At 42.7% G+C, this 19,978-nt stretch overlaps 1 protein-coding gene across 1 annotated transcript; it reads left to right on the forward strand.

Annotated features, from left to right (window-relative positions):
• Positions 1-436: 436 nt before the first annotated feature.
• On the forward strand, positions 437-18,667 carry LOC311223810 (uncharacterized protein; the record flags this gene model as incomplete). The annotated part of the gene is made up of 3 exons (XM_084308576.1): positions 437-897; positions 5,460-6,670; positions 16,965-18,667. 3 exons carry the CDS (start codon positions 437-439, stop codon positions 18,665-18,667), a joined length of 3,375 nt encoding a protein of 1,124 aa, XP_084164702.1.
• Between the last annotated feature and the right edge of the window lie 1,311 nt (positions 18,668-19,978).

The following is a 19,978-nucleotide window of genomic DNA, read 5'->3' on the forward strand; positions in this document are numbered from 1 at the left end:
GGACCCTGATGGAAACAAGACGAAAGTCTTTCTCAGGTCTGCATCCTCTTAACAATTGTATGTATTGAGCTGTACTATACTGTACCCATTCTGCAATCTGTTAATAAACTTTTCAATCAATCAATCAATCAATCAATCAATTGTATTGAGTATGTATACCTCTTTCTCTCTTTGTGCTTATGAGTTTTAGTGGGGTTTCCTTGACAAAGTAAACACATTAGAGGTAGTTGATGGCGAGAGAAAGTCTGAACTATGTAAAAACATCTATCTATGAATCACAGTAAAATAGACACTGTCTCTTTAAAGTGACTCCTCCCCTGGACAACTATAACCAGGAAGCACCTCCCACCAAACGCGTCACACACAATCCGAGTTTACTCTACAACCAGGAAGCACCTTCCACCCACACGATCTTCCTGAGAAAACAAAACTTGAAATGGCGCAGCAAGGAGTTGATCTATACCGGGACCAGTTCTGCTGTTCTATCTGTCTGGATCTACTGAAGGATCCGGTAACTATTCCCTGTGGACACAGCTACTGTATGGGCTGTATTAAAGACTGCTGGGATCGAGATGATCAGAGGGGGATCTACACATGTCCCCAGTGCAGGGAGACTATTACTCCGAGGCTTGCTCTGAAGAAAAACAACATGCTGGCTGAAGTGATGGAACAACTAATGAAGACAGGACTCCAAGCTGCTCCTCCTGATCACTGTTATGCTGGACCTGGAGACGTGGCCTGTGATGTCTGCACTGGGAGAAAGCAGAAAGCCCTCAAGTCCTGCCTGGTATGTCTGGCTTCTTACTGTGAAACTCACCTCCAGCCTCACTATCAATCTGATACCTTTAAGAAGCATAAGCTGGTCATAGCCTCCACACGGCTTCAGGAGAACACCTTGTGAAGGGTAATTTCACATCCCCTCCTCCTCCACCTTCCCTCCTCCACCTCCTCCTCCTCCTTCCCTCCTCATCTCCCACCTCCTCCTTCACCTCCTCCTCCTCCTTCCCTCCTCCCACAGGGTTGATCGTGAAGTCATGTTATCCTTCTCTCAAAAACTGTTAAAACACTATCCATTCATTGTATTCAGAGCAGGCCAGATAACGCTTGCATCCAAGGCCGCAGAAAGCCCTCCGCAAGGGCCCATCCCATCCGACTCCCCAAATGACCATATAAAGCCAACCCAATCAGAGACAGAGGCGTCTCTATCTCACTGTGTTAAGCCATTACAATATTGCTTTGTCTTCACTTTCACTCTGACAGACCTGTGAATATGCACTCTGACAGACTGAAAGTCCGTCCGTATGGGCGTACTGTATTATTTTCTTTTCCAATAAACCTGTATTGTATTCATTTAACCGGCTGTCTCTTTCTGCTCCTGTTTTATTATTTCAGAATATCTAATTCGCAGTGTGACACTGTTTTAGGCTGCTGGATGTCCGTGGAGAACCTGGTGGTTTGCACTCTGATTTAAGGCCAATCTCTTGTCTCTGTATTTCATTTAACCATCCCTGGAGACATCAAAAATCCACCACATTCTTGGTGTCTGAAGCGGGGATGCCAACCGATCCTGCCGGTGCAGACGGGCTCTTCATCGCTCTACAACACAGCCACGTCTGGGACAGTGAGGAATTGTCTGTCTGCATCGGCTGGTCGGGACGGCATTCCATGGGCATTACATGCAGCGTTGCGGCGAGTTAGGTAAGCAGGAGTGGGGGGGCCGTCTGAATATTGTAATCTATCTGTGTTATTGTTATGTACGTGACACTGCGAGAAGCTCAACTTTGATGTGGGCTTTGGTCACTATCTGCTACATACGTGACACTGCGAGAAGCTCAACTTTGATGTGGGCTTTGGTCACTATCTGTGTTAAGATAAGATAAGCTACATACGTGACACTGCGAGAAGCTCAACTTTGATGTGGGCTTTGGTCACTATCTGTGTTAAGATAAGATAAGCTACATACGTGACACTGCGAGAAGCTCAACTTTGATGTGGGCTTTGGTCACTATCTGTGTTAAGATAAGATTATGTATGTGACAATGCGAGAAGTCAACCCTGGTTAGGCTTTGGTCACTATCTGTGTTATTGATTACATACGTGACACTGCGAGAAGCTCAACTTTGATGTGGGCTTTGGTCACTATCTGTGTTAAGATAAGATAAGCTACATACGTGACACTGCGAGAAGCTCAACTTTGATGTGGGCTTTGGTCACTATCTGTGTTAAGATAAGATTATGTATGTGACAATGCGAGAAGTCAACCCTGGTTAGGCTTTGGTCACTATCTGTGTTATTGATTACATACGTGACACTGCGAGAAGCTCAACTTTGATGTGGGCTTTGGTCACTATCTGTGTTAAGATAAGATAAGCTACATACGTGACACTGCGAGAAGCTCAACTTTGATGTGGGCTTTGGTCACTATCTGTGTTAAGCTACATACGTGACACTGCGAGAAGCTCAACTTTGATGTGGGCTTTGGTCACTATCTGTGTTAAGCTACATACGTGACACTGCGAGAAGCTCAACTTTGATGTGGGCTTTGGTCACTATCTGTGTTAAGCTACATACGTGACACTGCGAGAAGCTCAACTTTGATGTGGGCTTTGGTCACTATCTGTGTTAAGCTACATACGTGACACTGCGAGAAGCTCAACTTTGATGTGGGCTTTGGTCACTATCTGTGTTAAGATAAGATAAGCTACATACGTGACACTGCGAGAAGCTCAACTTTGATGTGGGCTTTGGTCACTATCTGTGTTAAGATAAGATAAGCTACATACGTGACACTGCGAGAAGCTCAACTTTGATGTGGGCTTTGGTCACTATCTGTGTTAAGCTACATACGTGACACTGCGAGAAGCTCAACTTTGATGTGGGTTTTGGTCACTATCTGTGTTATTGATTATGTATGTGACAATGCGATAAGTTCAAGGCTTTGGTCACTATCTGTGTTTATCTCTATCATGCTTTTCCAATGTTATACCTGCTCTGCCACTGCACAGCAGTTAGGCATTTTTTTATTTATTTTTTGGCCTCTATTCCAAGCACTTTTGAATATAAGTGCTATTCAAATGTTCTAAATTCCATAGACACTGTCTCATACAGCTTATTGAGGCACTTGTCTTTCCGCCATCACAGCGTTTGTAATACCAGTGTCCTAAAGTTGGATTTGTCATTCCTTTCATTCCTTTTGATATTTGATTGCATGTTACAACTTGTAACCCCTGGTGGTCACTATTTCCACATGTTTCAACTTGGGCGACAGCTAACTGTAAACAGTTTTTTTCCCCTTTGTTTCCAGCCAGTACAACTATGAGGGATATCCAGACATGTAACACACTGACCATGTTTGAAATTGTTGTTGTTTTTTTTTGTTTGATTTCTTTTCCTTTGGCCGGCGCAATCTCATTAACGCGACGCATGACATCCCAGATGCAGTATTAATCAATGCTGTGGAACTCAGATCTATGGAATGTGAGGGGGAGGATGGTGCGTTTCTCTCAGCGCAGGAGAAAGAAGATAACGAATATGCACCAGGGCCGTACTTCCCACTGCAGGGCCACGCTGTCCCTGGGCAACCACACCACCTAGGGGCCCCATCTCCACCGGCACACCAGCCACCATACCCATATGAACCCGCGGAGGACGACGACAACCTAATCAGGTTCAGTCCCAAGTCCAACAGGAACCGCCTGCTCAACATCTCGCATGATATGGCAACACCACAGCAGGGCCGGTGCTACGGAAGCGGGGCCCAGGGATCAGTGGAGGCCCTGGGAGGGCAACTGGGACAGGAACTCCAGCTAAGCTCCCTGTGCGATAGCCCCGCCCTGCCACGAAGATAAGAACGCACCGCTGCTGGGATCCACAGGAACCCCTACCACGCACCCCAGTCGGCAATACAAGCCCTTTTGCATAAGTAGGACCTACCCCACCACGCCAACGACGGCCCGGCCTGTACAAACAACGACCGCTATGAATATCCTACCTCCCTACTCCCTACTCCCTGCACCTGGTGTGTTGCTGTATTCAACTATGGGGAGATGACTGCTACTGTACTCAACGGCATCCAGCCTCCTTACAACAGATATATCGTTCTGTGTGTGAAGGAGTGGGAAGACACCTGACTGCTACTGTACTCAACGGCATCCAGCCTCCTTACAACAGATATATCGTTCTGTGTGTGAAGGAGTGGGAAGACACCTGACTGCTACTGTACTCAACGGCATCCAGCCTCCTTGCAACAGATATATCGTTCTGTGTGTGAAGGAGTGGGGAAGACACCTGACTGCTACTGTAGTCCACTGTGACTGCTACTGAGAATGACAACAAGGGAAGCCAGTGTGCATATTAAAAAGTCAAATTTCTGATTTAGATATGGGTACATATTCAGAGTTTGAAAATACTACTTATATTAAGACTGCCATTTTATTTTATTTGTTCTTTGTTTCCTATTAACTGCTGTCGGCGCTTCGGGTCACTGAGAAGCGCTTTATAAGGCGCCAGCGACCAATCTGTCCCCGGCCTGGGACTCCTCCCCTTTTCAATTTGCACCTGAACTTTTTTCCCCCTCTTCTTTCTTTCTCAAGAGTTATTGTTCTACCTTATTATGTTTTAAAAAAAAAAATTATTGTACCTAAGGATGCAACATTTTGCAATTACCTGCTTGGAATTATCGTCCTACTTAGCCAAGTATGACATTATGATGTATTAATGTTGATTGATTTGATGTTCTGTATGGTGTCTTGAGACTGTGGTTTAGTGATATTGATGGTTGAAATTACCAGGATGTGCCAAAAATGGCACAAAGTGGGGAATGTGAAGGGTAATTTCACATCCCCTCCTCCTCCACCTTCCCTCCTCCACCTCCTCCTCCTCCTTCCCTCCTCATCTCCCACCTCCTCCTTCACCTCCTCCTCCTCCTTCCCTCCTCCCACAGGGTTGATCGTGAAGTCATGTTATCCTTCTCTCAAAAACTGTTAAAACACTATCCATTCATTGTATTCAGAGCAGGCCAGATAACGCTTGCATCCAAGGCCGCAGCAAGCCCTCCGCAAGGGCCCATCCCATCCGACTCCCCAAATGACCATATAAAGCCAACCCAATCAGAGACAGAGGCGTCTCTATCTCACTGTGTTAAGCCATTACAATATTGCTTTGTCTTCACTTTCACTCTGACAGACCTGTGAATATGCACTCTGACAGACTGAAAGTCCGTCCGTATGGGCGTACTGTATTATTTTCTTTTCCAATAAACCTGTATTGTATTCATTTAACCGGCTGTCTCTTTCTGCTCCTGTTTTATTATTTCAGAATATCTAATTCGCAGTGTGACACTGTTTTAGGCTGCTGGATGTCCGTGGAGAACCTGGTGGTTTGCACTCTGATTTAAGGCCAATCTCTTGTCTCTGTATTTCATTTAACCATCCCTGGAGACATCAAAAATCCACCACAACCTGCACTCGTCACGACAGGATTCTGGATGTTTTCTGTCGTACTGATCAGCAGTGTATCTGTTATTTGTGTTCCATGGATGAACATAAAGGCCATGATACAGTCTCAGCTGCAGCAGAAAGGACGGAGAGACAGAAAGAGCTTGGCATGAGTCAGCAGAAAGTCCACCAGAGAGTCCAGGAGAGACAGAAGCGACTCAAAGAGGCCCAACAGGCTGTTGATTCTCTCAATCGCTCTGCTGATAAAGCAGTGGAGGACGGTGAGAGAATCTTTACTGAGCTGATACGCTCCTTGGAGACGAGGCGCTCTGAGCTGAAGAAGGTCATCAGAGCCCAACAGAGGACCACAGTGACTCAGGCTGAAGAAGTGCAGAAGAGACTGGAGCAGGAGATAGCGGACCTGAGGAGGAGAGCCACTGAGCTGGAGCAGCTCTCACACACAGAGGACCACATCCACTTTCTACAGAGTTACCCCTCCCTCTCCGGTCCCAGTGAGTCTACAGACTTACCCAGCATCAGTGTCCTTCCTCTCCTGTACTTTGCATATGTGACTGAGGTCGTGTCTGAGCTGAGAGTGAAACTAGAGGACGTTCTGAAAGAGCAGTGGCCCAGAATCTCAACAACAGTGAATGCAGTTAATGTTTTACTGCCACCACCAGAGCCCAAGACCAGAGCTGACTTCTTACAATATTCCTCTCAGATCACACTGGACCCAAACACAACACACACACGTCTGTCTTTGTCTGAGGGGAACAGAAAAGCAACACTGATGCAGCATCAAGAGCAGTCATATCCTAATCACCCAGAACGATTTATTGAAAGGTGGCAGGTTCTGGGTAGAGAAGGTCTGACTGGACGCTGTTACTGGGAGGTGGAGTGGAGTGGACCTGGAGTGGTTTCTGTAGCAGCCTCCTACAAAGACATTAGTAGAACAGGCACCGGGGTGGAGAACTGTGGATTTGGATACAATTCCAAATCCTGGGCTTTAGAGTGCACACCAAGTCATTACTTCTTCTGCCACGATAACGAGAGAATAAGAATATGGGGCCCCCGGTCCTCCAGAATAGGAGTGTACCTGGATCACAGGGCAGGGACTCTGTGCTTCTACAGCGTCTCTAACACCATGACCCTCCTGCACAGAGTCAACACCACATTCACTCAGCCTCTCTATCCTGGACTTTGGCTTCACTCATACCCTGCGAAGGCTGAGTTCTGTGAGCTGAAGTAGAGATCAGTGACATTCACAGCTCCTCTACGCAGGGTTTTGGATTTAAATTGATCTTGAAGAAGCTGAGTTGTGAAAGATGAGGTAATTAGGCGTTACATTCACTGACAGTCACTCTTATCACTGTTCTGAGGGACACACACACTATGTTTAGCTTTGTTTCTAGTTTCTAGCCTACCCGGCTAAAGTTTGTTTGATTGGATATTTACATATTCACATATTTGATTCCCATCTTCAGTACCTCTGCCCCTTTGCATGCAGGGGAGTCGAAATCTGTATTTTCATACTCTGGGTAGGTTGGACAACAATATGCAACTGTTGTATTTGTGTTTGATCACCTTTGGTCATTTTGAATTACTGTGGGATTTGGGTCCGTCTCTCCTCTCTCTGTTCCAGGGGGGGTTGGTAACAATGTGGTGGCCAGACCTCCATGGGGAGGTTGATTCTGCCTATAACCTTCTCCTTCACCTCTTATCTCTGGGCAGCCGGGACACTTCATACGGGACACTCTATCTTCAAGGCCTTCTGTTGAACCCACAGCCAGGATGTGTGGGGCATGGGTCAGTCGTAAATGCAACTATTTTGTTTCAAAACAGACCCATCTGCGTTATCAAAAGAGCTGAGAGAGAGAGATGTTCTTCTGGTGGCCGACTTTGAGGGAGACAGACCTAGATAGGAGCTGGTTTAGGAAGAATTACCATTTATTGAATATTGTGCATTTTGTCTTTTGTTCTTTTGTTCTTACTAAATAAACGTGGACATCTAAACCCAGAAGGACCCGTGTGGATATTTGCTTGAAACTTGCCGTTTCACCGACTGAACCTCAATATAGAACTTCAGTCTAAATCTAACATTACCATTGAAATTCAATACTGTTCAAATGAAACGAGTTAGAGTTCATAGAAGAAACATAAGTCTATACTCTACAGCAGGGGTCAGCAACCTTTACTATCAAAAGAGCCACTTTTCCCCCGTCCCACAAAATAAAATGCTCAGGGAGCCGGCGCCGCACAACCTATTTACCCTTAAAATGAAGATAACACAGTGTATAACGTTTTATATATCCCCAAGCATACCCCACATTTAGCATAAAACGCCTGACAATTGCATACCCAAAGTAATTTGCGATTTATTATACTTTATACACTTATAGCACACAGTTTGTTGCATTAATGGGATTATAAAGCAACAAAAAGAAAAAAATTGACTTTTTAATTACTGTTTTTAGTTTTACCTGTTATAACAAAGGAAAACCTCACTCTTATGAAGAGGAGAAAAAATACTGGCTGTGTAGACCTATTTTTTAATAAAACACAGAAGAGGAGACAAAACACTGGTGTCTGTAGACCGACTTTGAAATAAAACCCTGAACTATTCAGGTATATTTGAGTCCTTCCCTTATTTGTGGAACATTTATAAAATAGAAAGTAGTCCACTTTGAAAAAAGAATACCATGTGTAGACCTACTTTGAAATAAAACACAGAAAAGGAGAAAAAACACTGGCATCTGTAGACCTACTTTGAAATAAAACCCTGAACTATGCAGCTCTATTAGAGTCCTTCCCTTATTTGTGGAAAATCTATAAAATAAAAAGTACATTTTTCATTGTTCGTAAATTTCGCACCACATATCAGGCATACAGGTAAGCCTTTTGTTGACTAAATATCTTAGTTGATGAAATATTTTTTCATTTCAGTGTCACAGTATGACATCGATCTCCATAATAATAATGACATTTTTTTTTTTTTTTTTGGGCCAGGGAGCCACAGCTGATTGGCTAAAGAGCCGCATGCGGCCTCGAGGCCGCAGGTTGCCGACCCCTGCTCTACAGTATCAATAATACAAATATGTGTGTACATGTACAGCCCAACCTGTTTATAAATATACAAATAACTATGCTAAGTCTACCCCTGGTACAAATATAACTAACTATGTTATGTCTACTCCCGGTACAATATATATACTGTAACTATAATTATAAAATATAAGTATATCCTGTGCAATATATACAGTACTCCATACTAAGTCTACCTTGATCTGTACATGGAATATAAGATATTTGGAACTTTCTGAACCTATTGTAAAATGTAATATAGATCAGTTTTACTACAATGTTTGCAAACATTGCCAACATACCCAAAGTGTTTCAGCCACAGAACAAATACAAGCAGCGTTGTCTGGTGTCAGTCAGCAGGCTATGAAAACAGGGCTCCATTCTTATGTCTGGTGGTGGAGCTACACATTCATGTATGTTTGGATCAATTACCTTTAACATATTCAATCTAGCCAATTAAAAAATGCACACATTTGGATATGATCACTTTTCCCTTTGTATAATAACTGTATAAGGTGACTGTACATGTCTTCATATGTCCTTGGACCATATCTTGTTCCACATATAAAATTAATAATTCATAATAAATAGGACTGTTACAGATGGACAACAAAACAATATTTTGTATATTATCTATAGAACTAATCTTCAAACGGACACAAAGGCTGATTATGGCTGCACTTTGAAATTGAAATGATATAACAACACTGCTAGGAGTAGTTTAGTGTATATTGTATACTGAGCTGAATTAACTCTTCATCAAAATGTTATAGCTAAGTGTTTTATTCACAATGTGAAATCAGATACTGCATAAAATCTGTTGTATAAAAGCAACAGAACACTAAAGGCTGTGCGTTGTAGTAAATCTAGTAAATAGAGTCGCGGCTGAGATGATGGAAATACTTTAGATGTGATGTTATTTACTCTTGTGTTCTATTGCTTAATCACTTCCTGTAGTAACATTTACAGAAACATGTTACATTATGGTTCACTGCAGATTTGGAAAGGCCGTCACCAGGGTTAACATTCTAACCTGTCTAAATGACATGTCGTCAGCCTGTGACTGCAACTTGTTCCTGTTTGCGGACGACTCAGCCCTGCTGATCTCTGACAAGAACAAGTTACAGGTTGAAAAAACCCTCAGCACGGAACTAGGCAAAATCTGCATATGGCTCGCTGATAACAAACTATCATTACACATGGGCAAAACAGAGTCCATTCTCTTCGGTTCAAATAACAAACTCAGCAAGACCGACGGATTCTCAGTTACAGTGGGTGACAATATTGTCACAAGGAAAGACGAAATTACCTACCTGGGTTCCATCCTAGAGGCAAATCTTTCCTGTGACAAAATGGCATCCAATGTAATAAAAAAAGTCAACCAACGAACTAGATTCTTGTACCGGATCTCCTCTCTGGTAAACAAGAATACCCTGAAGACTCTGGCAGGAGCACTCATTCAAGGGTACTATGACTATGCGTGCACCTCATGGTACCAAAGCACCTCAAAGGCGCTTAAAACAAAATTACAAACATCACAAAACAAACTGGTCAGACTACTACTTGACCTGAACCCCAGAACCCACCTCACCCCTGCCCACTTTGCCAACCTAGGATGGCTTAGAGTAGACGACAGAGTACAGCAACTTGCAATGGGCCTGGTCTACAAGATACACTATACGACCGGGGTGCCCATGTACATGTCAAAATACTTCCCAAAGGTCAGTGAATACCACAACCACTACACCAGAGGAAGCTCAACAAATCATGTTAAACCCAGATTCGGCTCAAACAAGGGACTAAACACGTTTCGCAATTATGCCACAACAATGTGGAACGCCCTACCCAAAGCTGTAAAGGAATGTGAATCCCTGCCCACATTCAAAACCGCTCTTAAAGAGCACCTACGGGAGGCTGCAATTCGAAACTGGCCACCGTAAATGCCCAAAACCCCCACCACCTCCTAATAGACAGTCTCCTCACCACCGCATGTATATATTCCCTCCCCGCCGTATGTATATTTCCCTCCCACCCACCCACCCCCTCCTAATGTACAGTCCCCTCCCCATCATATGTATATACTCTGTCAGGATCTAGGGGTAACACTAACAGTACTGTATATTTGAATACCGTTATGTCACAAATGTATCAGTACTAAATACCTATATGTCCCTATGCAATAAATGTCATGTATGTTGTGTATGTCATAAATGTCTATATGAATTGAAAATGGGGGACCCTGATGGAAACAAGACAAACGTCTTTCTCAGGTCTGCATCCCCTTAACAATTGTATGTATTTGAGCCGTACTGTATTGTACCCATTCTGCAATCTGTTAAATAAAGTTTTCATTCATTCATTCATTGATTGATTGATTGATTGATTGATTGATTGATTGATTGATTGATTGATTGATTGATTGAAAACTTTATTAACAGATTGCAGAATGGGTACAATACAGTACAGCTCAATACACACAATTGTTAAGGGGATGCAGACCAGAGAAAGACTTTCGTCTTGTTTCCACCAGGGTCCCCCATTTTCAATTCATCAGGACATATATGACATACATGACATACAGATAGTCAGTACTGCTACATCTATACATTTATGACATACCAGATTTGCAAATACAGTACTGTTTGTGATGCAGAAGGAGTCAAGAAAAGGGAGTATATACATTTGACGTAGAAACTGTACATTGGAGGAGGTTGGGTGGGGGGGGTTGGGTACACTGGGATATTGACAACCATACTGGGTAATTTACATTGGAGGTGGTTGGGGGGGGGGGGGCACACTGTATAGACAAGCAAAACTGTACATTGAGGGGGGGGAGACTCTGTACAAACAAACAAAATTGTACATTGGACTATTGACAAAACCATACTAGGTAAATTACTGTACATTGGAGGGGGTTGGGTTAGGATATTTACAGGGGCCAGTGTTGAATTGCAGTCTCCCGTAGGTGTCTCTTGAGAGAGGTTTTGAAAGTGGGTAGTGATCCACATTCCTTTACAGCTTTGGGTAGGGCGTTCCACATTGATGTGGCATAATTGCGAAACGTGTTTAGTCCCTTATTTGAGCCGAATCTGGGTTTAACATGATTTGTGGAGCTCCCTCTGGTGTTGTGATCGTGGTATTCACTGACCTTTGGGAAGTATTTTGCCATGTACATGGGTACCTTGGTCGTGTAGTGTATCTTGTAGACCAGGCCCATTGCAAGTTGCTGTACTCTGTCATCTACTCTAAGCCATCCTAGGTTGTCAAAGTGGGCAGGGGTGAGGTGGGTTCTAGGAGTAAGGTCAAGCAGTAGTCTGACCAGTTTGTTTTGAGATGTTTGTAATTTTGTTTTTAGCGCCTTTGAGGTGCTTTGGTACCATGAGGTGCAAGCATAGTCGTAGTACCCCTGAATGAGTGCTCCTGCCAGAGTCTTCAGGGTATTCTTGTTTACCAGAGAGGAGATCCGGTACAAGAATCGAGTTCGTTGGTTGACTTTTTTTATTACATTGGATGCCATTTTGTCACAGGAGAGATTAGCCTCTAGGATGGAACCCAGGTAGGTAATTTCATCTTTCCTTGTGACAATATTGTCACCCACTGTAACTGAGAAGCCGTCGGTCTTGCTGAGTTTGTTATTTGAACCGAAGAGAATGGACTCTGTTTTGCCCATGTGTAATGATAGTTTGTTATCAGCGAGCCAATCATTCAACCCACCTCTTCAACCTCGGGATCCCATCATAGAGCTGCATGTAAATGGTAAATGGTAAATGGCTGCATTTATATACTTGCACTTTTATCCAAAGCGCTTTACAATTTGTTCTACTCTGTCGTGTGTCTGCTGAGCAAGGGTAGAATTACCTATGGAGTCAATGGAAAGAAGACAGACGCATAATGGGGTAAACCGTTGTCAGAACTCAGCTAATTTGGACAGTCTTTCAATGCCATTATGAATAACTAGCAATCTGTCTGTCGATGAGAGCTTTCATTTATGTCTAACTATAGCCCGCCATTCAAAATGCCATTCCAGCATTCGTCCCTATGAGACAGTTCTAGTCAAATTCTGCACTAATGCTAACATGAGTATGCAACAATCTCATACTGGCTGCATATATTTTCTACCGTCTTATCTAGAAGCTCATACTGGCTGCATATCTCTTCTACTGTCTATCTAGAAGCTCATACTGGCTGCATATCTTTTCTACTGTATCTAGAAGCTCATACTGGCTGCATATGTTTTCTACTGTATCTAGAAGCTCATACTGGCTGCATATCTTTTCTACTGTATCTAGAAGCTCATACTGGCTGCATATCTTTTCTACTGTCTATAGAAGCTCATACTGGCTGCATATGTTTTCTACTGTATCTAGAAGCTCATACTGGCTGCATATCTTTTCTACTGTATCTAGAAGCTCATACTGGCTGCATATCTGTTCTACTGTCTATAGAAGCTCATTGGTTTGTAAATGTAATAGATTTTCTATAGATTTTTAGTTTTTAATGTATGTTCTGTAATCTGTATATTGGCCTGGCAAATGGTGTGTTATTGTTGTGTCGTGTTAATTGTGATACTGCACACGATAACTATTAAATATAAGGATCTTGAATACAAGGTGTAGTGGTTTTAGCTCTATAGTCAATACAATGACAAGATATCTGGACGGGCCTTTGTAACACTTGGCAACTCTCACTGATTTACAGTATAAACTGGTGGCAGATTATCATGGACACAAGATGGCGCTATTCACCATACAATCATTAGACTCTAGCTTGCCTTCATTTGCACCTTTCCAATGTGGTCCCAGTACACCTGGTGCTGTGCTGGTAAAGACATAATGACATGATGCAGGTATTTTACATTGCAAAATTAGCTGGAATGCTGCCATCTGATTAGGTTAAGATAATATATTCCTTTATTGATCCCCTTGGGGAAATTCAGGCATCATAGCAGCATGGGGGAGGGGGGGGGGGGTACAGCGTAGTAAGAACAACACAAGCAAGGAGGGGTGGGTGGGGGACACTGTACAACTGTACAAACAAAACTGTACATTGGAATATTGACAAGACCATACTTGGTAATTTACTGTACATTGGAGGGGGTTGTTCGGACATTTACAGGGGCCAGTTTCGAATTGCAGTCTCCCTTAGGTGTTTATTGAAAGTGTTTTTGAAAGTGGGTAGTGATTCACATTCCTTTACAGCTTTGGGTAGGGCGTTCCACATTGATGTGGCATAATTGCGAAACGTGTTTAGTCCCTTGTTTGAGCCGAATCTGGGTTTAACATGATTTGTGGAGCTCCCTCTGGTGTTGTGATCGTGGTATTCACTGACCTTTGGGAAGTATTTTGACATGTACATGGGTACCTTAGTCGTGTAGTGTATCTTGTAGACCAGGCCCATTGCAAGTTGCTGTACTCTGTCGTCTACTCTAAGCCATCCTATGTTGTCAAAGTGGGCAGGGGTGAGGTGGGTTCTAGGAGTAAGGTCAAGCAGTAGTCTGACCAGTTTGTTTTGAGATGTTTGTAATTTTGTTTTTAGCGCCTTTGAGGTGCTTTGGTACCATGAGGTGCAAGCATAGTCGTAGTACCCTTGAATGAGTGCTCCTGCCAGAGTCTTCAGGGTATTCTTGTTTACCAGTGAGGAGATCCGGTACAAGAATCGAGTTCGTTGGTTGACTTTTTTTATTACATTGGATGCCATTTTGTCACAGGAAAGATTTGCCTCTAGGATGGAGCCCAGGTAGGTAATATCTTCTTTCCTTGTGACAATATTGTCACCCACTGTAACTGAGAAGCCGTCGGTCTTGCTGAGTTTGTTATTTGAACCGAAGAGAATGGACTCTGTTTTGCCCATGTGTAATGATAGTTTGTTATCAGCGAGCCATACGCAGATTTCCCACCTCTCATGTGGTTCATAAATGGACTCAGAACTGAGAGTCTCGGAGCTCCTCCAACCTGCAGACTCTCGGAGCTCCTCCCACCTGCAGACTATCGGAGCTCCTCCCACCTGCAGACTCTCGGAGCTCCTCCCACCTGCAGACTCTCGGAGCTCCTCCCACCTGCAGACTTCAGCATTGTTCTTGGAACTCGTCATTTTCATTTAACGCTATTGAATTTCAATGGTAATTCATGACCGTTTCATATTCTTCCTTAAAGATTTGGAACAGATATTTGACAAGCTAATTGCTGCTAATTGGAGGGATGATATCTAGACTTAAACCAGCATTGATATTGGAATAGTAAACAGTAAGTAGTAAACAGTAAGTAAACAGCATAGGTAATGGTATTGAATTTCAATGGTATCAATTTAGAAAGTAATTATTTGAGGGAGGATATCTAGACTTAAACCAGCATTGGATTTCAAACACTAAGTAATTTAAATGTAACGCTATTTCATTTAAATGGTAATATATATCTAGACTAAAAGCAGCATTCTTTTGGAACTCTAACTTGTTTGATTCTAACGCTGTTGAATTTCAATAGTAATTAAAAAGGTGAATACATATGAAAAAAGGTTGTTGATTGTTGAGTATGAAAATAAAGATGTGGACTTCCCCACAGGCAAAGGGACAGAGGTGCTGAAGAGCGAAATGGATTATGTGAATATCCAATATCAAAACCAGCTTTACCCCATTTGATAGAATAGTACTCTGATAAACGTAAAAGGACTCTATTAAAAATTCTACTAAAGTAATAGCATAAAAGTAAATATTGAATGTAAGTGACTAAAGTAAATACACATTCTGTATGGTGTACTACAGGATTATAATGCTTGGGAGCTCCTAAATTCTCAATGCATCAGCCTCTGTGTGACGTCAAACTGGTTGTTCATCCAGTTATGCTGGTTGTGATTCCTTCCTTTTGACATCGACAGACTTACACATTAAATGTTATGTTTCCCATATGATCCCATATTTTGGATTAAAAGAAAGTACAGTAACTGGCAGGGTTTGTATAAAATTAATGTGGTAGAGGAAAATAAATTAGGAAACTTCTTTTGAAGTGTACATAGTAAAATGTATTGTTGTGATTATTATTCTTATTTGTTAAAAAAGATTATGCACTGTACTGTCGTAGCACGTTCCATTGTGTTTACATAAATGGTGAATAAAGTAATCTGAATCTGAGATCCCTAAACTGGAAATACTCAAGTAAAGTATCCTACAAACTGTATTTAAATACAAGAGTAAAAGTACTTTCTTTCCTCCCCTGGGTTCTCTACTTTCTTTCAAGTTCAAGTTTGTTTATTATTTGTCACAACAAAATACAGAATACTTTATAATGAAATGCTTGTTTCTGTATGAGCCCCTGAGAGTGTGCTACATACAGTTACTGTACCTATTTACTAATGCATATTTGGTAACATCAAGTTATTCTCTAGATATCCTTTTAACAACTATAATCATGGGTCTCATAATTATATATATACATAACTTTGCTCATGAAATGAGAACTACTGCAGATTTACTTTGACACCAATGCCCAGCAATGAAGTCGGGTTCTTTCTGAGACATAAAGGAAACTGGTAAGAAACCAGCCTCCAAACAAATCAGTAAATCAAATCAGTGATAGAGCGAGAGACAGAGAGAGAGAGCAAGAGAGAATAGTGAGTGTGAGAGAAAGAGAAAGCAAGAGAGGAGAGAATGAGAGTAAATGCGAGAGAGAGAGGGAGAAAGTGTGAGAGAAAAAGAAAGCAAGAGAGGAGAGTGACAGTAAATGATGTGTGAGAGTGTGTATGAGAGATAGAGCGAGAGAGAGAGAGAAATGAAAAGAGATTTTGTATTGAGTATGTATACCTCTTTCTCTCTTTGTGCTTATGAGTTTTAGTGGGGTTTCCTTGACAAAGTAAACACATTAGAGGTAGTTGATGGCGAGAGAAAGTCTGAACTATGTAAAACATCTAGGAATGTAGGTCAGTATTCCAATGTACAGTGTGTCCCCCCCCTACCCAACCCCCCCCCCCCCCCCCCAATGTACAGCCCCACCCCACCTACCCAACCTCCCCCAATGCACAGTTTCTATGTCAAATGTATATACACTCTTTTTCTGGATTTTTTTAGTATCACAAACAGTACTGTATTTGAAAATCTGGTATGTCATAAATGTATAGATGTAGCAGTACTGTCTATCTGTATGTCGTGTGTGTCATATGATGAATTGAAAATGGAGGACCCTGATGGAAACAAGATGAAAGTCTTTCTCAGGTCTGCATCCTCTTAACAATTGTATGTATTGAGCTGTACTGTACTGTACCCATTCTGCAATCTGTTAATAAACTTTTCAATCAATCAATCAATCTATGAATCACAGTAAAATAGACACTGTCTCTTTAAAGTGACTCCTCCCCTGTACAACTATAACCAGGAAGCACCTCCCACCAAACACGCGTCACACACAATCAGAGTTTACTCTACAACCAGGAAGCAGTGAAGCACGCCACCCGCGTGATCAGATTTCACTTTTCCTGAGAAAACAAAACTTGAAATGGCGCAGCAAGGAGTTGATCTGTACCAGGACCAGTTCTGCTGTTCTATCTGTCTGGATCTACTGAAGGATCCGGTCACTATTCCCTGTGGACACAGCTACTGTATGGGCTGTATTAAAGACTGCTGGGATCGAGATGATCAGAGGGGGATCTACACATGTCCCCAGTGCAGGGAGACTATTACTCCGAGGCCTACTCTGAAGAAAAACAATATAATTTCTGAAGTGATGGAACAACTAATGAAGACAGGACTCCAAGCTGCTCCTCCTGATCACTGTTATGCTGGACCTGGAGACGTGGCCTGTGATTTCTGCCCTGGGAGAAAGCGGAAAGCCCTCGAGTCCTGCCTGGTATGTCTGACCTCTTTCTGTGAAACTCACCTCCAGCCTCATCATACTGTGGCTCCGTTAAAGAAACACAAGCTGGTCAAAGCCTCCACACGGCTTCAGGAGAACACCTGCTCTCGTCATGATGAAGCTATGAAGATGTTCTGTCGTACTGATCAGCAGTGTATCTGTTATTTGTGTTCCATGGATGAACATAAAGGCCATGATACAGTCTCGGCTGCAGAAGAAAGGACGGAGAGACTGAAAGAGCTTGGCATGAGTCAGCAGAAAGTCCACCAGAGAGTCCAGGAGAGAGAGAAGCGACTCAAAGAGGCCCAACAGGCTGTTGATTCTCTCGATCGCTCTGCTGATAAAGCAGTGGAGGACGGTGAGAGAATCTTTACTGAGCTGATACGCTCCTTGGAGACGAGGCGCTCTGAGCTGAAGAAGGTCATCAGAGCCCAACAGAGGACCACAGTGACTCAGGCTGAAGAACTGCAGAAGAGACTGGAGCAGGAGATAGCGGACCTGAGGAGGAGAGACACTGAGCTGGAGCAGCTCTCACACACAGAGGACCACATCCACTTTCTACAGAGTTACCCCCCCCTCTCCAGTCCCAGTGAGTCTACAGACTTACCCAGCATCAGTGTCCTTCCTCTCCTGTACTTTGCAGACGTGACTGAGGTTGTGTCTAAGCTGAGAGACAAACTACAGGACGTTCTGAAAGAGCAGTGGCCCAGAATCTCAACAACAGTGAATGCAGTTAATATTTTACTGCCACCACCAGAGCCCAAGACCAGAGCTGACTTCTTACAATATTCCTCTCAGATCACACTGAACCCAAACACAACAAACACACAGCTGTCTTTGTCTGAGGGGAACAGAAAAGCAACACGGATGCAGCATCAAGAGCAGTCATATCCTAATCACCCAGAACGATTTATTGGATTGTGGCAGGTTCTGGGTAGAGAAGGTCTGACTGGACGCTGTTACTGGGAGGTGGAGTGGAGTGAAGGGGTTTCTGTAGCAGCCTCCTACAAAGACATTAGTAGAACAGGCACTAGGGAGAACTGTGCGTTTGGATTAAATTCCAAATCCTGGGCTTTAGATTGCAGACCAAGTCATTACCTCTTCAGACACAATAACAAGAACATAGCAGTACCGGGCCCCCGGTCCTCCAGAATAGGAGTGTACCTGGATCACAGGGCAGGGACTCTGTCCTTCTACAGCGTCTCTGACACCATGACCCTCCTGCACAGAGTCAACACCACATTCACTCAGCCTCTCTATCCTGGACTTAGGGTATTTATCTCTGCGGAGGCTGAGTTCTGTGAGCTGAAGTAGAGATCAGTGACATTCACAGCTCCTCGACCCAGGGTTTTGGATTTAAATTGATCTTGAAGAAGCTGAGTTGTGAAAGATGAGGTAATTAGGCGTTACATTCACTCAGTCACTCTATCATTGTTCTGAAGGACACACATACACTATGTTTATCTTTGTTTCTAGTTTCTAACCTACCAAGGTAAAGTTTGTTTGATTGGATATTCACATATTTGATTCCCATCTTCAATACCTCTGTCCCTTTGCATGTGGGGAAGTCAAAATCTGTATTTTCATACTCTGGGTAGGCTGGACAACAATATGCAACCATTGTATTTGTATGATCACCTTTGGTCATTTTGAATTACTGTGGGATTTGGGTCCGTCTCTCCTCTCTCTGTTCCGGGGGGGGGGGGGGCCTTCTGTTGAACCCACAGCCAGGATGTGTGGGGCATGGGTCAGTCGTAAATGCAACTATTTAGTTTTAGAACAGACTCATCTGCGTTATCAAAAGAGAGAGAGAGATGTTCTTCTGGTGGCCGACTTTGAGGGAGACAGACCTAGAGAGGAGCTGGTTTAGGAAGAATGACCATTTATTGAATATTGTGCATTTTGTCTTTTGTTCTTGTATTCTTACTAAATAAACGTGGACATATCTAAACCCAGAAGGACCCGAGTGGATATTTGCTTGAAACTTGCCGTTTCACCGACTGAACCTCAATATAGAACTTTGAACACAACGCGAAGGAATTCACTTGAACTCACTATTTCCATGATGTGCTACATGAGAACTTCAGTCTAAATCTAACATTACCATTGAAATTCAATACTGTTCAAATGAAACGAGTTAGAGTTCATAGAAACATAAGTCTATACTCTACAGTATCAATAATACAAATATGTGTGTACATGTACAGCCCAACCTGTTATAAATATACAAATAACTATGCTAAGTCTACCCCTGGTACAAATATAGCTAACTCTATCTTATGTCTACTCCCGGTACAATATATATACTGTAACTATAATTATAAATATAAGTATATCCTGTGCAATATAGTACTCCATACTAAGTCTACCTTGATCTGTACATGGAATATAAGATATTTGGAACTTTCTGAACCTATTGTAAAATGTAATATAGATCAGTTTTACTACAATGTTTGCAAACATTGCCAACATACCCAAAGAGTTTCAGCCACAGAACAAATACAAGCAGCGTTGTCTGGTGTCAGTCAGCAGGCTATGAAAACAGGGCTCCATTCTTATGTCTGGTGGTGGAGCTACACATTCATGTATGTTTGGATCAATTACCTTTAACATATTCAATCTAGC

The sequence above is a fragment of the Notolepis coatsorum genome, assembly GCF_963971535.1.
Source record: "Notolepis coatsorum genome assembly, chromosome: 2".
NCBI lineage: Eukaryota > Metazoa > Chordata > Actinopteri > Aulopiformes > Paralepididae > Notolepis > Notolepis coatsorum.